Source organism: Schistocerca piceifrons, chromosome 1, assembly GCF_021461385.2.
Source record: "Schistocerca piceifrons isolate TAMUIC-IGC-003096 chromosome 1, iqSchPice1.1, whole genome shotgun sequence".
Classification (NCBI taxonomy): domain Eukaryota; kingdom Metazoa; phylum Arthropoda; class Insecta; order Orthoptera; family Acrididae; genus Schistocerca; species Schistocerca piceifrons.
In genome coordinates this window covers 1,137,147,683-1,137,174,829 of record NC_060138.1, presented here as the reverse complement: position 1 = coordinate 1,137,174,829, position 27,147 = coordinate 1,137,147,683, and the positions used below count along the sequence as shown (strand labels likewise).

Sequence of the window (27,147 nt, the reverse complement as noted above, 5' to 3'; positions counted from 1 at the left end):
TCTTGAAGATAGGAGTGTGGGGAGTGGTTGGGGTGAGGAGAGAGATGGACTCTGGGGAGAGGTTCTGGAATTGGCATAATGGTTTGAGGAGAGACTGGAGATTCTGCCGGATTTCTGGAAATGGGCCAATGCTGCAGGGTTTTTAGGAGGATGACTGATAGCTGGTGGAGTCCTCCTTCCAGGTAATCCTTGCAGTTCAAAACAACAGTGATTGAGCCTTTGTCAGCAGGTAGAATAATAAGGTCGGGATCAGTGTTTAGGTAGAGAATTGCGGTTCTTTCAGTAGATGTAAGGTTAGCTTTCATGTTGAGGGATTTGGGCAATGGTGGTGATGTAAGGTTCAAAGTTAAACTCTGTAAAGTTAACAGGGGGGTGATTTGGGGGCAGTGGGGGTGGATCATGGTTGGATGGAGGAGTGAACTGAGTCACACAGGGTTCAACATAGATCTTTGGTTGCGTCTGATTGGTAGGGTTGGCGGCGGAAAAGTGTTTCCACTGTAGGGACTGGGAGAAAGAGAGAAGGTGTTTAACAAGTCCAGCATTATTTAATTTGGGAATTGGACAAAAGATGAGGCCTTTGGAAAGGAGTAACATTCTGTGGGGCTAAGGCTTTTGGAGGAAAGGTTCATGACTTTTTGCAGGTGGGGTAAATGTAGTACATCTGCAAGGCAGGGTTTGTCAGCTATGAGGGGATGTGGGAGAGGTTTGGAGGTTGTTGTAGAGGTAGTAGAAAGTGATAGTCCAAGATGGGAGTAGGAAGTGAACCAGTTGGAGAGTTTTTTGAGGTGGCATTGTGCATGCTGCTCTAGTTCCTGGAGGGAAAGAGTTTCAGTGTGTGATATGGGATACACGAATTTGGGATTGCATAGCAGGAGAATTTTACAGTTGGAGAGGAGGTATTGCAAGAAGGTTTGGGTCTGATTGACATGGTTTTGCAAAACAACACTGGTGAGGATTAAGGACTGGTGGAATCTGAACAGACAGAGGTCACTTTGGAAGAAGGGGTTGCAGCTAGAGATGGGTAATTTGATGTTAAGGCAATTTGAAGGGATTCCCTGAGCCAAGCAACAATGCAGGAACAGTATGTGGAAATTGGTTCTGGTCATGGATAAGGAAACTTTTCTGTATTGACACAGATGGATTAGATTATATTTACTTTCACTCCAATTGATCCATAGTGAGGAGGTCCTTCAGGATGTAGAACATGTCAGAAAAACAATAATACATGACAAATATTTACAACTTAAACAAATGTTAGGCATAATACACCAAAATACATTGGGAAAAATCACAAAAAAGAATGAAACAGAAGTAGTATGGGGAAAAAAGATGAAACCCGAAGGAGCAGGCTGATAGCGAAAGGCGAAAACTAACTGAAATTGACATAAAAACACAATGAGATCAAAGAAAAAATAAATATGAAGATTGTAATGTAGGGCGCAGGTCTGTGGCTGTGTGAAGAATGGGGACAGCACATGTGACTAGATTAAATTTAAATTTACAAGGAAAAACTAGTTATGTTTTGCAATAGAAATGACAAGCATAGCAATAATACTAAACTTACTCAGTTTCAAATCCATCGCTGTGTCAGCAACCATGTCAATCTGAAGATCTTCCCAGTCATTGTCACCTACCAGTCCAAACTGCTTACCAAGATAACGGCTTATTGCTAGGGACTGATATATCCTCTTCCCATCTATTTCAAGAACTGGTACTTGTCCAAATGGCATATCTAAATGAAATTTAAAAAATAAACAAAATCACTGCACCACATTTATTCTGTGACATGACACACAGTTACATGATTAACTGTAGGACATGACAACATATCATCTTCCCTCGCTAGGAACAAGTTGCTCAATCCACTGATGTAGATAAGAGTGAAAAGCATTTGAATAAGACTCAGTACACTGCATTTCAACATGAATATCAGAGTGAAAACTCAATGCACCTAACACAAAGCTGCAACATCACAAAAATTTCAAAACACAGCCCTGTTTACACCCCTGATTGTGACTTGTTATTTGTCAATTATTTTAAATTATGCTGAGGGAATTAGATTAGGAAATGAGGCACTTAAAGTAGTAAAGGAGTTTTGCTATTTGGGGAGCAAAATAACTGATGATGGTCGAAGTAGAGAGGATATAAAATGTAGGCTGGCAATGGCAAGGAAAGCGTTTCTGAAGAAGAGAAATTTGTTAACATCGAGTATAGATTTAAGTGTCAGGAAGTCATTTCTGAAAGTATTCGTATGGAGTGTAGCCATGTATGGAAGTGAAACATGGACGATAAATAGTTTGGACAAGAAGAGAATAGAAGCTTTCGAAATGTGGTGCTACAGAAGAATGCTGAAGATTAGATGGGTAGATCACATAACTAATGAGGAAGTATTGAATAGGATTGGGGAGAAGAGAAGTTTGTGGCACAACTTGACCAGAAGAAGGGATCGGTTGGTAGGACATGTTCTGAGGCATCAAGGGATCACCAATTTAGTATTGGAGGGCAGTGTGGAGGGTAAAAATCGTAGAGGGAGACCAAGAGATGAATACACTAAGCAGATTCAGAAGGATGTAGGTTGCAGTAGGTACTGGGAGATGAAAAAGCTTGCACAGGATAGAGTAGCATGGAGAGCTGCATCAAACCAGTCTCAGGACTGAAGACCACAACAACAACAACAACTGTTCTGCTCTGATTGCGGAAATTTTATTAGATCTCCAGGACAGCATTTTCTTTTAACTAATAATCTTACTAATAATTTCTGCAGTGGTTTGCACATCAGAAATAGCATGATTACAATGAATATGGCTGCCCATTGACCAAATATTCATAAATGCAGAAAAAACAACTTCCAGGCTGGAACCATAAAAACAGGATTAAGTGATGATCACGGGCAGTATATTGCTTTCCATACAATACCAATACCTAAAACCTTGGCAAACAGAATTAGTCAAGGAAGAACTAATCCTAAGTGAACAGAATACACACTTTTATGACATGCTTTATTAATAATAACACAAACAGAACACTGAGACAGCATTTTTCAACTGCACACTTCAAGAACTTCTGGCTAAATAATATAGATGCTTGCAAATACGAAAAAACACATGCAGCCTGGAACAAATGTGGCCGCCATTTCAAAATAATAAACATTAAATTAAAAAAAAATATATATATATATATATTTGTGAATACTAAACACGGGGAATTCACCCAGCAAATATAAAATTCTTCGGAGACGGTCAAGAACCAATTATTTTTTTATTGGACCACTTTGTATGGATTGATCCCATCATAAAAACCTTAAAAACAAAAGAGTCCTTAGGAGTAGCTGGTATACCTGATAACATAATAAAAAGATGTAGTGAACTCACTGTAAAACCACTAGCATATTTGTGCAATAGTTCACTGGCTCAGGGACTTTCCCTTCTTGTCTAAAAATTGCAAAATTGAAACAGATATTATTGATCATGAAGCACTCTTGCAGAAATTAAATCAACTAGGCATCAGAGGCATAGTTAATGACTGGGTCAAGTTATACCTTTGTGGACAGGAACAAACAGTAGAAATACAGGGTGATTCTAAAAGAATACCACAACTTTAAAAATGTGTATTTAATGAAAGAAACATAATATAACCTTCTGTTATACATCATTACAAAGAGTATTTAAAAAGTTTTTTTTTCACTCAAAAACAAGTTGAGAGATGATCAATATGGCCCCCCTCCAGACACACGAGCAATATCAACCCGATACTCCAACTCGTTCCACACTCTCTGTAGCATATCAGGCGTAACAGTTTGGATAGCTGCTGTTAATTCTTGTTTCAAATCATCAATGGTGGCTGGGAGAGGTGGTCGAAACACCATATCCTTAACATACCCCCATAAGAAAAAATCGCAGGGGGTAAGATCAGGGCTTCTTGGAGGCCAGTGATGAAGTGCTCTGTCACGGGCTGCCTGGCGGCCGATCCATCGCCTCCGGTAGTTGACGTTCAGGTAGTTACGGACAGATAAGTGCCAATGTGGTGGCGCTCCATCCTGCTGAAATATGAATTGTTGTGCTTCTTGTTCGAGCTGAGGGAACAGCCAATTCTCTAACATCTCCAGATACTGTAGTCCAGTTACAGTAGCACCTTCGAAGAAAAAGGGACCAAAAACTTTATTGGCTGAAATGGCGAACAAATGTACAACTAAATGAAACTTCATAGCTCCCTTAATTCGCCGACAGATAGTGCTTAGCTCTGCCTTTTGTCGTTGCAGAGTTTTAAATTCCTAAAGTTGTGGTATTCTTTTTGAATCACCCTGTACAACACATTTATTGCAATAAAATCACAAACCATTACTCAGATTACCAAGACACGAAATATGGTATTTCCAAGAATCAATACTGGGACCAGTGCTGTGCCTCATATGTAAATAATGACCTACAAACACACATACATTGTCAAAATGCTTACCAGTTTGCCAATGAGCTTTCTTATTACTACAAAATCACAAAACTTACTAAAAGAAAACTTAACTAAGACAATTGATCAGCAGAATGGCTGAAATGAAGGAAAAACTGTAGCAATCAACTTCCATGATGTCAAGGAAAAAGTTCCACGAACTATCAATATCCAGCTGTCAAACAAAGCTGTAAATAGAGTTGACTTGACAGTTTCTTGGGCTCTGGATCCAGGATAATCTCAGGTGGGAACTCATACTGACAATCTCAACAAAAAATTGAATACATCCTTCTACGTGATGAGCTTTCTTGAAAGCTGCTGTAGCAAAGACTGCCTATAAAGTGTGTACTTTGCACGTGTCCAATCAATCCTGAAATATGGAGTCATTTTCTGGGGAGCTTCTCCAAACACCATCAAGCTATTTAGAATCCAAAAAAGAATCATAAGAATCACAGAAGGTGCCAAACACAGAAAATCTTGTAAGCCGTTCTGCAAAAAACTGCAAATCCTCCCACTTCCAAGCCTTCATATACAGGGTGTTACAAAAAGGTACAGCCAAACTTTCAGGAAACATTCCTCACACACAAAGAAAGAAAATATGTTATGTGGACATGTGTACGGAAACGCTTACTTTCCATGTTAGAGCTCATTTTATTACTTCTCTTCAAATGACATTAATCATGGAATGGAAACACACAGCAACAGAACATACCAGTGTGACTTCAAACACTTTGTTACAGGAAATGTTCAAAATGTTCACCATTAGCGAGGATACACGCATCCACCCTCCGTCGCATGGAATCCCTGATGCGCTGATGCAGCCCTGGAGAATGGCATATTGTACCACAGCTGTCCACAATACGAGCACGAAGAGTCTCTACATTTGGTACCGGGGTTGCGTAGACAAGAGCTTTCAAATGCCCCCATAAATGAAAGTCAAGAGGGTTGAGGTCAGGACAGCGTGGAGGCCATGGAATTGGTCCGCCTCTACCACTCCATCGGTCACCGAATCTGTTGTTGAGAAGCGTACGAACACTTTGACTGAAATGTGCAGGAGCTCCATCGTGCATGAACCACATGTTGTGTCGTACTTGTAAAGGCACATGTTCTATCAGCACAGGTAGAGTATCCCGTATTAAATCATGGTAACGTGCTCCATTGAGCGTAGGTGGACGAAACTAAAATGAGCTCTAACATGGAAATTAAGCGTTTCCGGACACATGTCCACATGACATCTTTTCTTTATTTGTGTGTGAGGAATGTTTCCTGAAAGTTTGGCCTTACCTTTTTGTAACACCCTGTATAGGAAACTGTAGCATACATACAGCAACATGTGACTGAAAGTACTGCACTGTGACTGAAAGTACTGCACTCTTCTCAAAAATGAAGATGTGCACACTCACAACACAAGGCAAAAAATATATCTCAATATCCACCATACAAAAGCCAAGTTCTGCCAAATAAAGAGTTCTGCACCTTGGAAAAAATATATTCAGGAAACTACCACATAACATACAATCAATAAACAACAGGACTACTGAAGAACGGGATACAACCTGTCGGCTTTGACGAATGACATCAAAATTTACCAGAGATTTATACAGATTCAACAGGTGAAATGAGTGTTCACAAACAACAGAATGCAGGAGAGAGAAAACAGATGGTAGACGTATACCACGTCCATTAATATTTTGAACATAATGTTAAATATATCACTTGTTTGAGTCCTAGTATCCCATTCTTCAGTTGTCCTATACAATTCAACAAAAAAATGGGATACTTCTGTAAAAAATAAATAAAAAAAGGACAGAAGTAACATTAGAATGGAATATCTCAGTTGACATACATATGAGCGTATCCTGAACTTCAGTCGATCTGTACAGGTTAACTGCAGTATGGGATACAAATTTAACATACGTCAATTTCTTCATTTTCATTAATGTTAGAATCCTATTTAAATTACAGGGTACAAATTTTACAGGCATTGCTTTTTTCGCGTCTGCTACTACTAGCACTCTGTTCTTCTGTAGATACTATTACTAGCGAAGGCAAAAAGACCTACATACATAATATTTGTATCCATTACTTCAGTTAACCTATACAGGTCAACTGAGGAATAGGACAACAATGCTAACGAAAATGAAGAAATCGAAGTAAGCAACAGTGACATCCTGTACCTCAGCTGAAGCACGAGAAAAGAGAGACACACTAAAATTTGTATACAATACTTCAATTATATAGGTCAACTCAAGAATGGGACAAGTTTTTTTTGTCTTCAATGCTAATAGTATCGACTGAAAATTATAATAGTCTTACTAGCGATGACAAAAAATCTGACAACAGTAAAATTTGTACCCCATTCTTCAGCTGAGCTATAGATCAACTGAAGAATAGGATACTGGTGCTGCTGAAGCCGAAAAATAGCAACAAACATAATGTTTGTATCCTGTTCTTCAGTTGACCTATATAGGTAAATGATACCAATATTACATGTATCGCTTTTTCATCTTAGCTAGCACCAGTTTCCCATTCGTCAGTTGACCTATATAGATCAACTTAAGCACGGGATATAAATTTTACACATGTCGGTCTTTTCGCCTTCAGTAGTGCTAGTATGGACTCAAAAAAATCATAGTAATACTAGTGATAGTGAAGGGAAGAAGAGCGACAACTGTAAAATGTTTATTCCGTACTGCAGCTGACAAACTCATACTTAATGCAGAACAATATAATACAACAAAGAAATACATGAAAAAAGACAAATTCAGTACAACACAAAAATAAAAAACTAAACTTACCATGTGCAAACTCCTCCACAAAAAACCAAAACTCGCCTTGAGAGACAACAAAAATCACGTATCCACATACGCCAAGAAACACAACATCACAAGAAAACACATGCATACAGATATCTAAAACACATACATACAGACACACAAACCCAGAAGTTCACAGAAAAATAAATAAATAAATTCCACAAAAAACCATGAACTAATATAAGAAAATGAAGAATGATGGATCAACCCCAAATCAATATCTTAATCATCCCTCCCAAACCCACCTTTTCCTTAATTATCATTTCCCCTATACATAGTGGTACCATACTGTGTTACTATAACAGTAGCAATAATAATAATAAAAATAATAATTATTATTACATATTGCATGAGAGTGTCATTTATAATTATGTTTTAACTTAAGTACCATGCGAAAAAGTGTAAATGCTTATACATTATGGTCACACACATATATAGGCATACTTCGTAATGTAATTACCGGCTGACTACTGTCTATCTCCTGTGTATCACTATTTAAAAAGTCATCAATTGAGTAGTATGGCATACATTTGAACAACATTCCTATGGTATGCTTAAAACCATTCATTGGTAGGTCACTCACTTGCTTTGGGAGTTCGTTACAGATTTTCAAACATAGGTATTTATGGCTCTTATGCGTTAAATGTCGGTTTTGGGTACAGAAGATCTAGGTTATTATTTTGGGTATTACAAGCATAGACTTGGAATCTTAAAGATTGCTTATGTTTTCTTTAGCATATATTAAACAGTTGTAGATACACATACTAGGCAGTGTCATTATCTTTAGTTCTTTAAAGTGTTTCGTGCAGCTTTGTCTTGTTGCTAGGACTAATATACAACTAACTGCTTTCTTCTGCCATTTGAAGATGGTATTTGAACTCACTAAGTTACCACAATGTAGTACCCTATAGAGCAGTTGTGATTGAAAGAAAGCAAAGTATTAAGAAATTAATAAGTTTTTACTAATAATATTTGTCAGCTTGAAAGAGTACAAGCAAGTTTGCCACGCAGACAATTCGTATGCTTATCCCAAGTGAGTTTCTGATCTAAATGCAATCCCAGTAACTTAACACTTTGTGTATCTGGTTTAAATGCCTTTAAAATAAAGCAATTTTCTTAAGATTTGATTTTATTTGCTTAAATATCACTCAAATAGTTGTAGTGGCTTATCTACAACACCATAATGTTCTAGCTTTTTTATCATTATCATGTCATGTGTGACAGAATCAAAGGTTTTACTTAAATCTAATTGGGTTGCACCCAAGTGAGTTTCTTTTTCTCATCCTTCATACATGTTACTGAGTAGCCATTCTGGTGCTTTTATGGTTGATAGCTGAAATGTAAAGCCAAACTTGCTATTACTCAGTACTTTATTGCTTTCAAAATAACTGTAAAACTACTGATAAGGGTCTATAAATGCTTGGGATTTTCCTTTCACCTTTCTTATAAATTGGAAGTGTAACTGTCATTTTCAGACATTGGGGAACACATCTTCATCAAGAATATGATTTACCAGATATGTTCATTCTTTTATCTCATAAGCATCACACTTTAAGTAATGGTTTATGTTATATCCTAGCCAGTAATGCCACCCGAGCCCGCTGCCAAAAGGTTGGCAGCATCAAAGTCCGGACGCCGTCCGCATAAGCAGCGCCAGCGAGACAGGAAATCGCCGCAAGTCTGCGCGCGCCACCGCTGGCTTCTGGGTTCTTAAGCGCTGGAGTCGCGAGCGCTAGGACAGTTCTGTATTCGCCGCTCAGTTGTATACTCGCCACCGAATTGTGTACTTGCTAGTCAGTTGTGTGTTCATCGCAGCAGAGTTGTTGTTTGTAGTCAGCCGACGCTGACCTATCCGCTCCGACTCGAACTAGACAGATTTCTGTAGACACGGAGTTCACTACTGTCTGTATCTTCGTTAATAAAGATAAGTACCGACTTTTATTTAATCAGAGTGTTTGGGTTTTCATCTTTCTGTTCACTGTTCCAGCAGACCGGTCGGCCCGCTATTAAAAGTGTGGCGGTGACTTCGTAAGCCGTTTCTACAGCGAATTGTTTGTCGCTACGAACGCCGCCACAAAAGTTTATGTATAGATATACATTTTTCAGGAAGTGATTTTAATAAAGAACTATCTATTTCTCATTTTCAAGACAGAACTTTGACCTACAGTTTTACAGGCTCTCAAATGAAAACAAGACACAGAAAAAAAGTAAGTAAACTGTTTATTATTTCACCATAACTGTTAATACATTTACCTCATTGTGAGATAAGAATGTCACTGCCTTCATAGGTTTGTGGTTGCCTATGGAACCATTATTGTACCCAGGCACGCATCTCTTTGGACAAAGATAAGTCGATGGCCACGAATGTCTTTCTTCAGGGCTCCAAAAATACGGCAATCACACACGGAGAGATTGTGACTTTATGGAGGATGCGTAAGGCCTTCTCAGCAAAACTTCTGCAGTACAGTCAAACCTATATGTAGGCAGGCATTGTTCTGCAACACAATGATGCTGTCCAACTTTCCTGGGTGTTTTGGAGTTGATGGTGTCGATATACCGCTGTCGTTAACAGTGGCACCACAATCTAGAAATACAATGAGCAGTGGCTCCCTGCAGTCACGAAAAGTCATCATGACTTTCCCAGAGCTGGTGTGCCTACAGTGATAAGAACTCCCTTCTCCAGTATGCTGAAGGTCCCACAAAGGGATTCAGGAGCAGGCACTATCCCCCAGACCTAGTCTGCAAACATGTTCCCCATGCCATAGACCCATACACTCCCAATCTTCCCACCACCCCAAGAACAAATCACAAAGAAGCATTCCCTTCATCACCCAATTCCTCATCACCCAGTTCCATCCCACACAGGAAAAACTGAATCACATCTTTCATCAGGGTTTTCATTATCTATCATTATGCCCTGAAATTTTTGGACATCTTACTCAAGATATTTCTCACCCCTCAAAGTGGTGTTCCATTGCCCACCCAACCTTCATAACATCCTAGTCCATCACTATGCCACTCCAAACCCCATCCCTTTACACAAGGATCATAACCATAACCATGTGTAAGACCTGTCCAATACACCCACCCATCACTTCCTATTCCAGTCCTCTCAAAGACTTAGCCTATCCCACTGTAGGGCAGGTCACCAGTGAGACAGCAGCCATGTCATATACCATCTCTTCTGCAATCACTGTACAGCTTTTTATACTGGTATGACTACCAACTAGATGTCTACCAGGATTAATGGCCATCACCAAACTGTAGTCAAGAACAAAGTGGACCATTCACAACATGCAGCTGTACATAAAATGCCTGATTTCAACAGCTTCTTCACAACCCCCCATCTGGATCCTCCTTCCCGCCACCAGCTCTTCTAAACTCCACAGATTAAAGTTATCTGTATAACCCATTCTCCGTTCTCAAAATTATCCCAGCCTCAAACAATGGTAACCTACTGTCCCCACACACTCCACTCAAAAATTTCTGCCCCCTGTCCTATCACTTTCTCCCAGTTCACATCGTCTCACCCTCATTGTGCACCACTCTCTGCCAATGTGCACACCAGTTCCCCCCCACCCCCACCTCTTCTCTGCTCCTCTCCTTTTTCACTCAGCCCCCTCTCCCACTGCCTCCTGATATTGTACCCGCCAGCATTCTCCTGGTGCCATCTAGCCCCTGCACACTCCACCAGGCAGTGCTCTTCTCCCCCTACCCTTACCCTGCACTCTCTTCCCCACCCCACTCCACTTTGCTGCTTTTGTTGCATTCTGGCATGAGATAGCGGTCATGTGTGCATGAGGTATGCTTGCTTGTTTCTGTGGAAGCTTTGGTGAAAATCTCAATGTATAACAGTCTTTTCATTGTGCCTGTCTGCAACTCAGTGTGTCATTTTTATGGGTAACAGTGCTCTATTCTTTTTATAATATTTTTGATATTCCAACTTGGGCTTCACAGGGGTACAATTAACATGTTATTGACTTATACTGTAATGTAGGCACTCAATGTTAAGAGTAATGCTATCAGCAGTGCACCTGCTGTTTAGACGGAACCTACGATAAAGCACGCAGCTCTTTGAATTTAGCTGATTGTACCTGATCATTAGGGCTATTATGTGAGAAGCCTTCTGTACATTCAGAAGCAGTTTCTTACATGCCGCGTTGTCAAAAATTCTGTCTCTTTTTCCATTAATCCACCTTGGTAAAGGCCAAAGACCGATGAATGTTATTTATGGATTGACTGAACAAGGTTTTTGTTAAGTGATCTACATGGGTGGATGAACCAAACTTCTCCACAACTCTTCCCATAAATCTGACCTAACATCTGGCTTTCAGGTGTTTAGATTTAGGCCATAATTGTTTCATCTTAAATTACCCCAGACACCTACTTCAAGATACCTAACATCTGGCTTTCAGGTGTTTAGATTTAGGCCATAATTGTTTCATCTTAAATTACCCCAGACACCTACTTCAAGATACTTGTTGGTTGTGATTAATTCTGATTACACAGTCAAATAACATCAAGTATTTTCATCTGTTTATGCATATTTATCCAGTCCTGTTATCTACAAATAACTTCGGGGAAATAAAAATACTACCTTCCAGGTGTGTGTGTGTGTGTGTGTGTGTGTGTGTGTGTGTGTGAGCGAGAGAGAGAGAGAGAGAGAGAGAGAGAGAGAGAACATTAATGATCCTACCACATTTCCTTAATTACATAGGACACTACTGTTACTTCTGGTGGTTTCTCCTATTAAGAACAATGTACTGGGTTATATTATCAAAGAGGTCTTCTCTTTGTACACACAACAGTTCATAAATTCCTTAAGCATATATTACGTTTACTAGGTGATGATCTGGAACTATAATTAGGTTGCTAATGTCTGATGCTTGCAGAATCTGTGCATATTAGTACACAACCTATGATTCACTGTGAACAAGCGCAAAATGTGTTTCAAAATTCTGCAAGCAAACTGTTCTCTGTGACGTAAGTCTCCAGTTCAATCCCTATGTTCTGTGAGCCCACTTGTTAACAATAATATGTGCCTTTTTCCATTAATGTGGTAGATTTGTTTCAAGAATTGCTTGAGGGGGGGAACTGTCTCGTACTTTATGCACCCTGTCAATTTCAGCAGATTTATCTCAACTGATTGTCTTTCATTTAATGCTGAATTTTTCTCCTTCTCTAATTTTCACATCCATGTGACAACCAGAAGCACAAGACATGTTGTGATCCATGAAATTTTTGACAGCTTGGTGTGCAATAAATTGATACTGAATTCATGAACTATTTCTGACACAGCTTGTTTAGAGGTTTAGGTTTCATGCTCAAAGATTTTTTTTTGTCTTGTTTGAAATTTTTACAGAAATCCCTATGCCTTTGTAACAATATTCTAATATTTTTATTGCGAGTCCTTGTTATTCCTCACTGTCTTCTAACACCACAAACACACCTAGCATGTGGCCTATAGTATCTTCAAATTTCTGCCATACACACAACACACATTATCCTTCTCAGAGATAACGTTTATGGTCAGTTGTTCAGGCAGTTTCTTATCATTGCATTGTCACACTTGTTAAAGAGAATTCTCTTCCCACCTTTTTTAACTTTTCATATGATACTAGTGTTCAATGATGTTATAATAGCCTTGACATCACCTGTTCCTACCTCTGCATCCAGTGGATCAAAAAGTTAGGACATTCTGTTGACAACAGGCCAGATGTTTCCCTCTTGGATAGATTGTCTAACCAACTGCCCAACATAGCTTCTGGAAAATGAGTTAACACAAAGTCAAAAGAATATATGTCCCAGCCTCCCATTCTGAATGGATGCATCTCCCATTCTATGGTGACAGAACAAAATTTCCTTATATCACTAAGGCACTTTCAGGGAAATATAAATTTTTGAAGCTTTCAGTACATAATGTAGGTGGGGGCAGAAACATCTGACATACTTTTGACGCACTGCTGATGCATGTCTTCATTCGGATTTCTTACATTTTGCTCCTCTATTTATCTCATTATACATTATTGAGTTATGTGCAACAACAAGTATGTCACAGCCACAGGTGTCCATTTTAAGTGTATTTCTAGCAGGTATTCTCTTTTGGATTTTGATATTACTGATATGTAGTTCCGGCCAGCTTTTTAGTTAAAGTATCTCATTCATTATCACAGTTAATAGGTGGGAATAATTATAGAAAATTATCTTCAATGGTTCTGTTGTCGATTAATGATAGATTTTAATTTTATTGTTTTTCTGGCCTGCAAGTAATGTAATAAGTTGGGTGAACTTGGAGTCTTGTTAAGAGACAGTTTTAACCAAGTATCATCTGTTGTATGTGTCAGTGAACACTGGTTGCAAAACTTTTAAATATGTACAGCAGCCCTTCCAAATTTAAAATCATAAGCAGTTTTTGCAGAGAAATGTACAAATATGGAGGTGTTTGTTTTTATGTTAGAGACAATCTTCATTCTAAAGAAGTAAAGTTAAACAAAGTAAAGTGTATAGAAAAAGAATTTGAATACTGTGTCTGTGAACTGACTGACTGTGGTTTGGTAATCTTGAGGATCTAATCAATGAATTGAGACTTAGGTCAAAATCAACAGTTGTACTGCGTAATTTTGACATCAATTTTAGAAGTAATAATAAAGCTCACAAAGATCAACTGCTAAATCTCTGCACCTCATATAATTTAGAAGCCACAATAACTTATGTCACCAGGTATGGAGATGGGTGTGAGACGACAATTGATCAGGTGTTTATTAACAAAGACACCTGTAGTTATGAGGCTGAAGTAACAGATACTTGTTTCTCTGACCACATGGCAATCAAGCTCTTACTAAAAAATATGGCTAGGAAAAAACATGGCAGTGGAAACTACATAGAAACAAGATACATTAATGAAAGTAGCCTTAAGAATTTTCATAGCATATTGTACAGTGCTGAATGGGACAGAGATCCAAATAAAGCTGTAGACTCTGAATATGAGCCATTTTTCTCCGATTACAAATACTGCTTTGATGTCGCTTTCCCCCTTAGAAAAGTAAAAATCTCTCTCAAATCTAATTCATGGTTAACTGCAAAAATTAACAAATCTTAGGTACTCTTAGAAATCTGGGTTGGCCTTCAAAGCATAATGCAGCATTAAAGCCATATCTTAGATGCTACACAAAAGTCTACAGAAAAGTTATTCATGCAGCAAAGAAACTGAACAGTGATTTGATTATCAGAAGAGACAGCAATAAAACTAAATCAGTTTGGAAGGCCATAAAGCATAACATTGGTAAATCCGAAGTGACAAACAATAATCTTATCATAAAAAAGGGAGGAAAAGTTGTTGACCGTCAATCTGTTGCCAAAATGTTCAATGACTACTACATTAACAGTGCTCAAAATCTTATCAAGAACCTGGGTAACTCAAAAAGTAGTAAGTCAAAAGTTCCCACAAATGAAAAGACAATGATTTTGTACCCAGTTATACACTGAGAAGTAAGAAATGCAATTAATAAGCTGCAAAATAAAATGTGCTATGGATGTGATGGTATTCCTCATAATGTCATAAAACATATTGCAAACAAAATAATAACTGAATTAGTTGATATTATTAATATATCAATTAAAACTGGTGAATTCCCTTCTGCACTTAAAAAATCAATAATAAAGCCACTTTACAAAAAAAGACTGTCAATATACCACACAAAATTATAGACCGTTGTCACAACTGTCAAGTTTTGCTAAAGTAATTGAGAGGATTGTGTATGAGAGACTGTTGAGTTTCCTAAACAAATGTAAAATTCTAACCACTGCACAGAATGGCTTCAGGAAAAACAAGCCTACAGAAACAGCTGTGTATCACTTCTTGGAAAGGGTTTTAACTGCAATGGATAATGAGGACTTCAGCTGTGGAATATTTTTACATCCATCCAAGGCATTTGACTTCACCAGCCATCATATTTTGCTGGAGAAACTGTATTGCCATGGAGTACATGGAAAAGCATACAGCTGGTTTCAATCTTATCCGTACAACAGATATCAAAGTGTTGAAATAATACATAATGGCACAAAATATTGCTCAACATATCTGGAAGTCAACTGTGGTGTATCCCAGGGTTCTGTTCTAGGCCCTCTGCTCTTCTTAGTTTTTATCAATGATTTTCCTAACCATCTAACAAGAACAGAATCACTACTTTTTGCAGACGATACGAGTCTTTATCAAGGGAGTTAGTGAAGCTGACCTACAAGAAAAAATAACTTCAACGATGACTGAGGCAGCTGAATGGTTCAAGAACAATTACTTAATTATGAATGACAAAAAACCACTTTGATGAATTTTAGGCACATAAGGAACAAAATAAAAAATAACGGAGTAGAGATTGGAAAATGTTTGATAGAACAAACTTCTTGTACAAAATTTTTTGGTGTATGGCTGGACAATAACTTGAGATGGGGAAAACACGTTGAACTATTGAATAAAAAACTTATTAAATACTATAATACATTAAGGAAACTACAAGAAACGTACTATGTGCCCACTACTCTTACCTACATAGTAATATAAGATATGGTATTACATTTTGGGGGAATACAGGTTTCACAAAAAGTTGTTTTAAGCTCCAAAATAAAGCTACTTGTATTCTGAAGGGTGTTGTCTACAGAGATCCATGTAGAGGACTCTTTAAGGAGTTGAAAATTTTGATCATACCTAGTTTATTCATATATGAATCCGTATGTTTCCTGAAGTCAAATCAAGAATTCTCTCTTCTAAACAGTGAAGTACATGACTATCAAACCATTCAAAAGCCCTGTACCAAAATAGTGTGATGCATCTAACCAAAATAATGTTCAATGCATTACCAAAAGAAATAAAAAGTGTTCGAAACTTACATATATTTAAAAAAGAATTAAAGAGGATACTATTAGGTCAAAGTTTCTATAATGTTGATGAATTTCTTTGTGTCTAAAGAGACAGTTCTCATCTTTTGATTTTTCTGCACAAACCTTTTTTTTTCGACTTGCACATAAAAAGAAGACAAAATATGTAATGTGTAATTAAGAAAATGTAATTTCCCTTATTTGTCGAAATCATAAATCTTGCTCTTGCTCTCTTTTTCCTATATCATGTATATAATGGATTGAATTGAATTGAAGGATGTATATTCTCCTTTATAACAAATACAGGAGACCTGATCACTGTTTGATGTACTACATGTAACCACTTATTGAAATTGTGGAGAGGTTTTTCTAACTTGAAATAGATTTATGTACAAGCCGTCAATACTCTGGTACCTGCGGATGGCGATTCATAGGTCAAGTATTTTTCACATGAGATCAGCACAGCACTGATGGGAGCCTTTGACATGGTTACAAACCAGAAGACCACAGTCAGTTTAGGAGTTCATACTACAGTTGGGAGCTGCATTCTCATCTTGTGAGAGAAGGTAGCTGTCTTCAGCACTTCAAAAAGTTGGTGGAAGCATTTGAGGATGGCATCAGAACCCAGATGACAGATATCATTGATGCTGACAAAAAATGCAACTCTAAACTGGCTGTACGCAAAGCATTTATTAACTTCTGGTAGAGCCACCTCCACATTCCTTACAAAAATAAAAATAAATTTAATTTGCGGAAAAGCTCTGTCATAGCTGCTAATGACTGCACATTTACAGTACAAGTATTTCTGCCATCTAAGAAACTTATTTTGTAAATTTCATTGTACTTGTTTCTCATTATCTATGCTTGCTATGCAAATTTGTATGTGCTGTGGACTGTCAGAAAATTGGGATTTTAAATAAAGCACAATAAGTTTATAGCATCGCCAAAATCTCAATGTGCTATTCAAAGTTTTATAATCAACATGCCGTCTTCAGAGTGTCTACAAGAACAGACAGAGTGCATCATACAATCAAATCTATACAATATAGACATTGTAAAATAAAAACAGGTAAAATTTAAAAACTTAATAAGAAGATGGGATGTAATAGAATACAAAAACAGCAGTCACATTCATCCATTCCACTGGCTAAATATATATTTTTATTTTCTGAAGTTATGCAAAGGAGGGATGACTTTAAAACTTCCTGACAGATTAAAACTGTTTGCTGGACCAAGAATCAAACTCAGGATGCCTGACTTTCATGGGAAAGTGATCCATAATCTGTGGTACCTAAGCATGACTCCATGACCCATCCTCACAGCCTTACTTCCACAAGTACCTTATCTCCTACTTTCTAAACTTCACAAAAGTTCTCCTGAAAAACAGATATGTCACGCAGTTTTTATCTGCCAGGAAGTTTCATATCACTGCACACTCCACTGCAAAATGAAAATTTCATTCTGAAATAAATAACTTGTTTCCATTTCCTGAGGAAATTTAAGATTAAGGATCCAAGATTACCAGAACAAAATTCCAAGTAAAAGACAATAAAAAGTTACAGAAGCCTTTTCTCCAGTAGTTGATAATTTATGTTAAGTCTCATAATAAAATTAACAAAAGATGACTTCTAGAGTGAAAGGAGCATATTTTTCAAAAGAATGTCCAGAATATATTACTGAAAAATGTAAGACGGGATATTATATGGATGTGAGGACAAATCATTCCACTCATTTGACAATTTCTTCCGCCCCTCAACAATAAAATTTATTATATTCAATATATTTAGGTCTCAAGAACTCAAAAAAAAATCACTGAAGAATATAAACACCTACAACTGATTTTTTTTTTTTAAAAAAGGTCCCACTGAAAAAATTTCTCCCTAACTTCTACATACATAAGTAAACAAGAAAAGAAAAGAAAGAAAAAAAAAATACACAGTATGTCAACTTATTATAAGAGAAAGGTCAGATAATGAGAGACTCTTATTTTAAAACTTACTCGGTTTTATTGAAGGCCAGTCCTTTCTATCAAAACGGTCATCCTCAAACTCTATCTTGCCATAAGACAGAAGCAAACGGATAGGTTCTCCTATTGCCTTGGAGGGATAGTAAGTCAACTTGTACTTTGGTGCCATCTTCTGCAATGGAAGGTGGGCAAATTGACACTCTAAAAAGGTTATGCACTTCATAGCAGAAGAAACAGTATCATAAATACAGTAAAACAAAACTGGAAAATTGTTAAACAGGATATAAACAAAATGTATACCTCAGCTTATGTAATACTTTTATCTGATAGAATGAAAGTCTTTATACAACAGAATGCTACACAAGTACAAACATGGAGAAAAAATAAAATGTAGATATGTACATTTCAAAACTCGTTTATATTTTGATACTGTATCACATTTCAAATACGTACTTGCAATAAAGGACATGGACTGTAAAATTTTAAGAAATTCGCTTATCGCCTTATTAAAGACAAATGTTTCAAATGTTTTTCTTGTCTGGTGTTTTCTCCTCATAATCAAAAGCTGTTGACAATGACAATAATATATTTACACCATGGAAAACACTTCTCAGAAGGGGGTGGGGGGGGGCGGGGGGGGGGGGGGGGGGGTGGGGGGGGGGGGCTAGGCTATGAGATATGGCAATCTGTAATTTCTGCCATCGGTTCACTACCTTTCATCACTCCCACTTACATTAAATGACATACTGAAAAGTGAACACAAAATAAATTGATTCACTTTGGATTATGTTGAATTTTTACCAGGTGTCAATGAAGGGGATGTTGTAAGACAAGTGCAACGAATCATTGGCACGTTTTACGACAAGTTTATTTCAAACAGCGGCTGGTTTTGGATTAAGATTCATCAATATCAGTTACTCAATGATAATTATTCTGTAATAAATCATTGTAATGTACAAAAACATTCTGCATTATTTGTACATATTATTATTTATGGCAATCTTAAAAGTGATGGTTTTATCAAGGATATTGATCAACACTAAAAATATTATTACATAATAAAATGTGTCATCAGTTGTGGTACCACATGAAATTTATGGCTTTCATTTTTTGTCACTACGCAGTTTGCAACACCTATTCAGGATAACTGCTATAGTGTGAAGCATCCACACATGCGTCATAGAATTAGTGGTTCAGTATGCAATTTTCAAGATTATTATTTGAAGGAATAGGTTACATTTTAATGAAGTCTATTGCATGTAATAATGCTGCATGACGATAAAGAATTTGAATCTGAAGAGGTATCAGCTAGTAAACATCACTGTTATGTGACACCATCTTTCTGGTGTTATTGACCTGTAAATGAAGACTCAAAATGAACTTCCAGGCTGCACTGTTACTTTCTTTCACAATCACATAATAAGATTGATAACAAAAATGTGGAACATAAACAGAAATTCAGTCAGTATGAGAAATGTCTTTGGAAAGAAGGACAATAATGGTTTAATATTCATTAATCATATGTGTATTATGAGAAGGACAGTTGTTACTCTACTCACCATATAGCGGAGATGCTTAGTTGCAGATAGGTGCCCCCCCCCCCCCCACACACACACACACACACACACACACACAGAGAGAGAGAGAGAGAGAGAGAGAGAGAGAGAGAGAGAGAGATAGCGCTAGGCCCCCCAGCACACTCTCTTGCAAATGCAACTCACACACACGACTCATTGTGCCACCATTCGCCGCTACAACAAGTTAGGGGCGACACACGCTGGTTCTTGTGTTGGTTTCCGATTTTTGACGTGGTGGCACATCTTTGCTTTCCAGTTCTGTATCTAATTACTACCAACATGGGATCGCTGAGCAATTTTTATGGCAGTTGCCCAAAAAGAGGAACCTGCGTCATTATAGGAACTTCTTAGATTTCACTCAACTGGTAGACAAAGTGACATTGATGTTGGAGGACTGACACCTTCTGCAGAAAGCCCTGCTAACACTCATGCTGTTGACAAAGGCAGCAGACACTGACTGGCTCTGCTGTTCTGCGAGGTCAACATTGCCGGAGAGGAGTGGGTCAAATACAAACTGAAGTTGGCACGGATACCTTCTGCATTTGCGTAAAGCTTTTTCCCTTCACTCAAGTCTGAATCAATTCCTTTCCCAGAAGTCATTGCACCTCTCGATAAGTATTTTAACTCCCAGGCCGTCATCGCACGGTATAAGTTCTTCTGAACTATGCACCATCCTACCCAGACCTAATGGCAATAGCTCAGAGTTAAGAGGCATGACCAGCACCTTCAAATTTTTATGCCCCCACATTAAGTCATACATGGACATCATGCTATGGAAATAATTTTTTGAAATGTTGCTGACTCCAGACTTCGGTAAGCAGCCCATAAACTATTCGATAATTTGCCTAAGGAAGTAATTGGTATAATTGAGGTACACAAATTTTTTGACACCGCCCAGTTGGAAAAGTCACCGCCTCTGGTGGCCACTCTTAACATCCGTCGGTCTTCTCCACATGGGTTCTCTGTTTCTTCCACACACCACGCACCATAAACAACCTACCATGCACCCAAGGCAGCCGCGTAATGACAGCAAATAGCAATCCTGCCCTCAGCGCTACACTCTCATGGTAGAGACACTTGTCATTTCTACCAAAACAAATGTTTGTTTTCTAAAAAGATTGGGCACATCCAAGATGCTTGCTCACATAAACTAAATGACTGTCTGTTAACATGGCCACTCGTGATTCTGAGGCAATGGATACCTATCCATCAGGTCAATATTAATGAAACCGTGCTACTGAACCCATCAGTTTTTGATGAGTCATTCCTGGCTCAAATCTGCTATAGCATTTCCACAACCCATAAATCTTCCCAGGTTGTCGGTCGTCCCCAGCATCCCTCCGTGCTTCCCAAAAAAAATTTCTTTCAGTATGTCCAATTCCAGCCGGATACTGGTGCTTCTATTACATTGATCAATAAGTGCACGTTTGAAAAGCCTGGCTCCTAACAACTCTGAACTCTGACACAGGCCCTCACCACATACAAAGGAATCGCTGAGCTGTCCTTGCCACTTGTCTTCTACAGATGCAGTACAGACCTACAAATAAGGCAACTCCAGTCATGGTGCTTCACTCTTATGACAGTCCTAACATTTTTGGCCTCAATGCCTTAGACATCTTTGGACTCCAAATATTAGATAATGTGGCAACGAACAATCTCCCCCCCCCCCCAAATAATAATAATAAAAAAACAGCAGCATCACAAAGCTCTGTGATAAAGAGTTAGCTTTTCGAGGACTCTCTGGGTATGCCGAAAGACTTTTCTGGCAACATTAACTTGAAAGATACCACATAGCGACGATTCATCAAAGCACAGCAGGTCCCTTGACACAATTCAAGAAGACGTTGCAGGACCTGGGGTTTATCGTGCCTGTATCTGCCAGTCAGTGGGCGTCATCTCTTGTCATAGTCAAAAAACTCAACAGATAACTCAACCTTTGCGGAGATTGTTAGTCCAATGTCAGTGCTTTGCCTATCATGGATTTGTACCCTTTCCCTGAACAGTTAATGGAAAATTACAAGGGGGTGTGTCTTCTTGAAGATAATCTCAAGCACGCCTATTTGAAGCTCCTTTTGGAAGGCATAATGAAATGCTTCCTCATTATCAACACTCACAATGGGCCATTCCAGCATGAGCGTCTACCCTTCGGCAGCGGTTCTACCCAGGCCATCTTTTAAAGCTTTTTAGAGGAGCTGATGTCCTGCTCTAATTATCTGGACATCATCATTATCTCAGGCAGTACTCCAGAGATGCACATCCACAATCTGGAAAGCCTCTTATAAACCCTCACTAACGCAGGACTCAGATGCAACTGGGAGAAATGCGATTTTTTCTGTACTCAAATCAAAAACCCTTGTCACATCAACGACTTCCAATGTGTCCACCCTTCCGCCAAACAGTTGGAGGCTATTTCGAAGGTCCCTTTCCAGAAACATCTCACTGATCTCCAGTCTGTTCTCGGAAAGATCTCTTATTATCTTCACATCATACCTAATATTGCTCAAATCGCAGCACCTTTATGTGCTCTCAGGTGGAAAAATGTTTCCTTCATCTGGTAGACAGATGTCTAGTCCACACTGATCCTGCAAAACCCATAGTCCTCATGGTGGATATCTCCTCCTATGACACTGGGCTATCCCACAGGATCAGTACCACGGGCTGTCCAATTCCTTTTGCCTCAAAACTGATTAACAAAGCTCAGGTACCTTACAGTTGATTAGAGAAGGTGGCCTTAGCAATTGTCTGTACAGCATTTCCAACTTTCATTTTTAGGGATGAAAATTTTTCCTGCTAATGGACCACAAGCCTCTCATTAGTTTACTCAACCCAGCCAAAACTGTGCCCATCGAGATGGCAAAAAAAAAGCAAATGATGAGCGCTTACCCTGGCAAATTATAGCTGAGAGATTCTTTATCGTTTCTGGGCATATCTCGCCAATGTGGACACTATATCTCGTCTTCCTCTCAGATCAGATGAGGAATTTGAATCTTTTGACGAAGCTCTTGCTTTCACATTGACCAGGCAAATGAAGCCACAGTGGTTAGCCTTGCGACTGATCACTACTGATCGAGTCCCTTCGGCATTGGTTTTCCAGCAGAGCGCCTTTTCGGTCCAAAATAATGTGATCTTACACACACACACCAAACAAAAAGACATGGGTGCTGATACTGGTATCTATGTGGCATCAGGTGTTGCAATTACTTCATAAAGGACATTGGCACATCATTAATATGAAACATTTGGCTAGACGGCACTGAAAGTAGCTGGGGATGGACAAAGTCATTGATCACATGAACATGCTTGCAAGGAATGTGCTGAGAACCTACCTGCTCCTCACCAAAAGTTTTGCAACTGGCAAGACTAGACACCCCCTGACAACAAATTCGCATACATTTAGCTGTGCCATTTCACTTCCTTTTGAGGTCCCTCTGAGTTCCACAACATTGACCAGCACAATTTAAGCTTTAGCAACTATATCATGACAAGAGAAATTACCAACTACCATTGTACCTGCTAACAATATACAACTGACTTCAACAGAATTCACATCTTCTGCAAGGCAAACGGCATCACCCAGATCAGATCAGCATCTTTCTCATCACAAGTTGATGGTGAAGCATAAACGATTAGTGCACACCTTCAAAGCACAAATGTCGAAATTAGGCACTCATTCCCACTCCAAGGGAAGTGCTCTGGTTCTGTCCTTATCGACATACCATATGATGCTTCGGGGAAATATGTTCGGCTGAACTTCTGCATGGCAGGTCTTCCCTATCCTTTTGTGGATCTTTCTGTTCCTGTGTGTGCTCAGGCAGAGATCATCTCCCCCAGCAGTTAACCACAGCAAGTTTTGAACCACTTATTGTGCGCTACCAGTAGGATTCTCACATTGCAACCATCTTCGTCACAGCCTTTGGAGCCTAGGTCAGCTCGACAAAGGACACTACTCCCCTCACCATGGCAGCACTGGCGTTGCAGTCTCTGTCATCACAAGCTGTGGTGCTGCCACTGCTGTTGTCACTGCCACAGTCGCTGCACCTTTTGCCATCTCAGCTGCAGCCACTGTTCTCTTTGCACGTCTACTGCGGTGTCCACGGACATGGACTTGCCTACGCCATCGTGGGATTCCCCACACCAGGACAGGTAGAAGGTGCATTCTACCTCCAGTTTTTCCAGATACCTGTGCAACAATTGTTAGAATGTAGGTCAGTCAAGTCCACATCCAGCTTCTAGCCTGACCTCAACATCCTGCCTCTGGTCAAGATCTCTCAAACATCACTGTGGCCCATCACAGTGAGGCATTTTGAGGGGGAAGTCTACGGTATCAACACTGTCTACACCTTGGTGCCTGCCTTCACACAGTCGCAGGTCAGATTCACACACCCCACGATCAACTATTTCTGGCTAATCCATAGTGCCATCCACTCGAACAGCGCAATTGTGGCCCATGCACGTAGCTGTCTCTGCGGTAATAGAGAAACTTCTGGCCAGTGTACCCACGTCAAACAACTGCACGATGGTATCACGAATCACACAGTGCCACGCCACCCTAGACTCTTCGACAGTGTGCATCTTCCAACCCCACCAGGGCTATGTAGATGCACACAGCACCTCACGGCGGAAGTCTTGTCTTTGACTTCCCTGCGGCCAATACCTCAGCGTCACACCGTTCAGTTAGCAGTCCTCTGGATATAGACAATGGATGGAACTGGTCTATTCATGGATTTCTATCACCTGGCACTCTAGACAGGGGGTTCAACCAAGGACTTTGCTGATCACTGTCCCAATGGCAGCACTAGCTCCATCATTGAAGTGTTCGCTTGTGGAAGAATAAACCTCGTTGATTACTCACGCCTCGCTTTATTTCTTGTTCCACCATTCACAAATACAACAGTTATGAATTCATTGTGTTAGAAAAGTATTTATGCAACTGTTCAATTTCACAAAGTAGTTTATGGTCAGCATGTAGTATATGGTCAGCTTGACAAGTATTCAGAATAACAAAACTTGTCATGTGGCATGACAGCCTCATTGAAGTCTTTCAATTGGACATCACTTGGGTGACTTGCGCGTCCTTGAAACCACCTGCACTCGATTTTCCCCGGACGGTCACCCACCACCCTGTTTCGGCCCTATCGGCAGCATACAGAAAAAAGAATCGCGAGACAGCTTTGCACTTCGCACGGCAGGCAGCAACAGCCCCCCCCCCCTCCCCCGCGTGTGGCACGTGCTGCGTAGCTGGCAGCATGGCAGACAACCTCCAGTACATCTCACATAACTTCTCAAGAATGGAAAGATGTACTGCTCTTCGTCCACAGTTAAATGCAATTTCGATATAATAGCTATATTTCGTACACAGCACTGAACGACCAAACACCCATCAAACATAAACTCTCCAACGACTACGTTCTTCACTGCAAATTTTTTTAAAAATATGCCCGGTAGTTCACTCAGATGTAGCGAATCTAACATCCGTGATTTTTGATTGTTACGCATAACGTAAAAGCTTTGCTGAGAAACTAAGTCGAGAAACAGTTTTTCTTCTTTAAAGTACTTCTGATGACTCTAAACTTCTATCGAACAATACAGTTGGGAGCAGCAATCCCTGTTGTGATACGATAGATATATTTATTAGTTGTAGGTGTCTTATCGCTCGTCTCAGTTTGAACCACTTAAGTAACTTGAACTACTTTTTTATGCACTCCACCAATGCTGGTTTGCTTCTGCTTAGTATCTTGAGTTGCATCACACATTGTACTGCCTCGGTGAGAAACGCTCATTCCAGTTAACACACTGTCCGTTCACGATGAAGTTTTACTGGCTAAGCAGCAGTAAAATTAACCAGTTTCGAAAGACATCTTTCCCGTTCAAGTGTTGAAGGCAGCAACCAGCCTGTGGTCGTACTCGGTAAACTTTGGTTACGACTTTGCTGAAAACAGTAGTTCATTAGTTAATGCTATGCCACACCTTTTCAGGAAATGTCCCAGCCATCCTGGAATTGCAGGAAATCCAATACACCATTTCGATAAGATTCTAATAACAGAGCGTTCTGAAACCTAGCTAGTTTGAACCAAAAACACAACACAGTATATATCTTAGTGATTATATGTTGTCATACATTTTATGCCTTGCTCGAATCTAATATGGACTATTTTTAATTATTTTTCCTATGTCCATCCCAGCGATTTATGGTCTGCGGATATCAGTCGTTCACTTACATAATAAAATGAAAAACAAGCAGCCGTTGTTTTGATGTCGTTATATTGCACCCCATTTCGGTGGCTCAGTACACCATCTTCGGGATTTAAGTGATGCTGAGCAGATACCATCAGTGGCCAACATCAATGAACTGGTTTTTGTAGGATACTGTAAAAGCGATGCTGTGTCTGCAACCATGTTTGCAGTCACAACCTCGCTTGTACAGTATTCTATGAAAGCCAGTTCACAGATGTTGGCCACTGGTGGGATCATGTGTATGACTGCAGTTCAATCACTCAGCATCAGTTAAGGCCTGAAGATGATGTATTGAATCACCGAAACTGATTGCAATGTAATAACATTGAAACGACGGCTGCAGATGTTTCCTTTTATTACATATTTTTAATTATTACTACCAACCCAACAAACTGGATGCATGTTGACGCTTTGGGCAACCGACCAACCCCCTTCCCCCAACTTTAACCAACAAATTATGCCGTGTGTAGCGTTGCTGGACCAACGGCACAACAAAAGTTCTTTTGTCACTGCAGTGCTGTAAACACTGAGTAAAGTCCATTGGAACTCGTGTAGGCTGCAACGAAATTTGTCTATCGGTTGGTTGGCCGATAAAGTGGTGTGTGTGTGTAAAGGCGTGTAGCGGTAATTTTTTGTAAGGGGTACTGCGCGGTACAGTTTTTTTTTTTTTTTTTTTTTGGTAGGGTTTAAGGGCGCTCAACTGCTGAGGTCATTAGCGCCCAGTCACTGGTGTTAGAGCAAATGGAATCTGCTAAAACTCAAGGGGATGGGGGGACACCAGAAGTACCTGACAAAGATGCAGATAAAATAAGTAAAAAGGTTAAATGTCTTTGGACAAGCCAGTTAAAGTTATAAAACGCAGAATACGAGCAGCTGCTCGAGCGTCATCAGCTAAAACATCCGGTAAAGTAGATGGCAGGGACAGGATAACACGAAATTGATTAAAATGGGGACACGACAATAAAACATGGCGCACTGTTAATGCCTGACCACAAGGGCACTGCGGGGCTGGATCACCGGAGAGCAGGTAGCGGTGGCTAAACCGGCAATGCCCAATCCGCAACCTGGTCAGAAGGACCTCTTTGCGCCGAGATGGTCGGGAGGATGTTGTCCAAGCAGTTGGGAGCGGTTTTACTGCCCGGAGCTTGTTGCCTTGGAGGGATGACCAAGCATCCCACCACGACACAAGCCTCTTACATACATCCCCACGAACGTCAGATGACGGGACACAATGGGAGGC

The 27,147-nt window shown here is 39.5% G+C and overlaps 1 protein-coding gene across 2 annotated transcripts in view; it reads right to left on the bottom strand.

Annotated features, from left to right (window-relative positions):
- Window positions 1–27,147, bottom strand: part of LOC124800550 (glutathione S-transferase-like) — a 76,837-nt gene that overhangs the window by 26,495 nt on the left and 23,195 nt on the right. For both annotated transcript variants that reach the window (XM_047263005.1, XM_047263004.1), the window contains exons 2-3: window positions 18,130–18,268; window positions 1,565–1,732 (exon numbers count right to left, since the gene is read on the bottom strand). In XM_047263005.1, coding sequence (XP_047118961.1) covers window positions 1,565–1,732; window positions 18,130–18,265 — 304 coding nt within the window. In that variant the 5' untranslated portion in view covers window positions 18,266–18,268. The remainder of the gene's footprint in view (window positions 1–1,564; window positions 1,733–18,129; window positions 18,269–27,147) is intronic.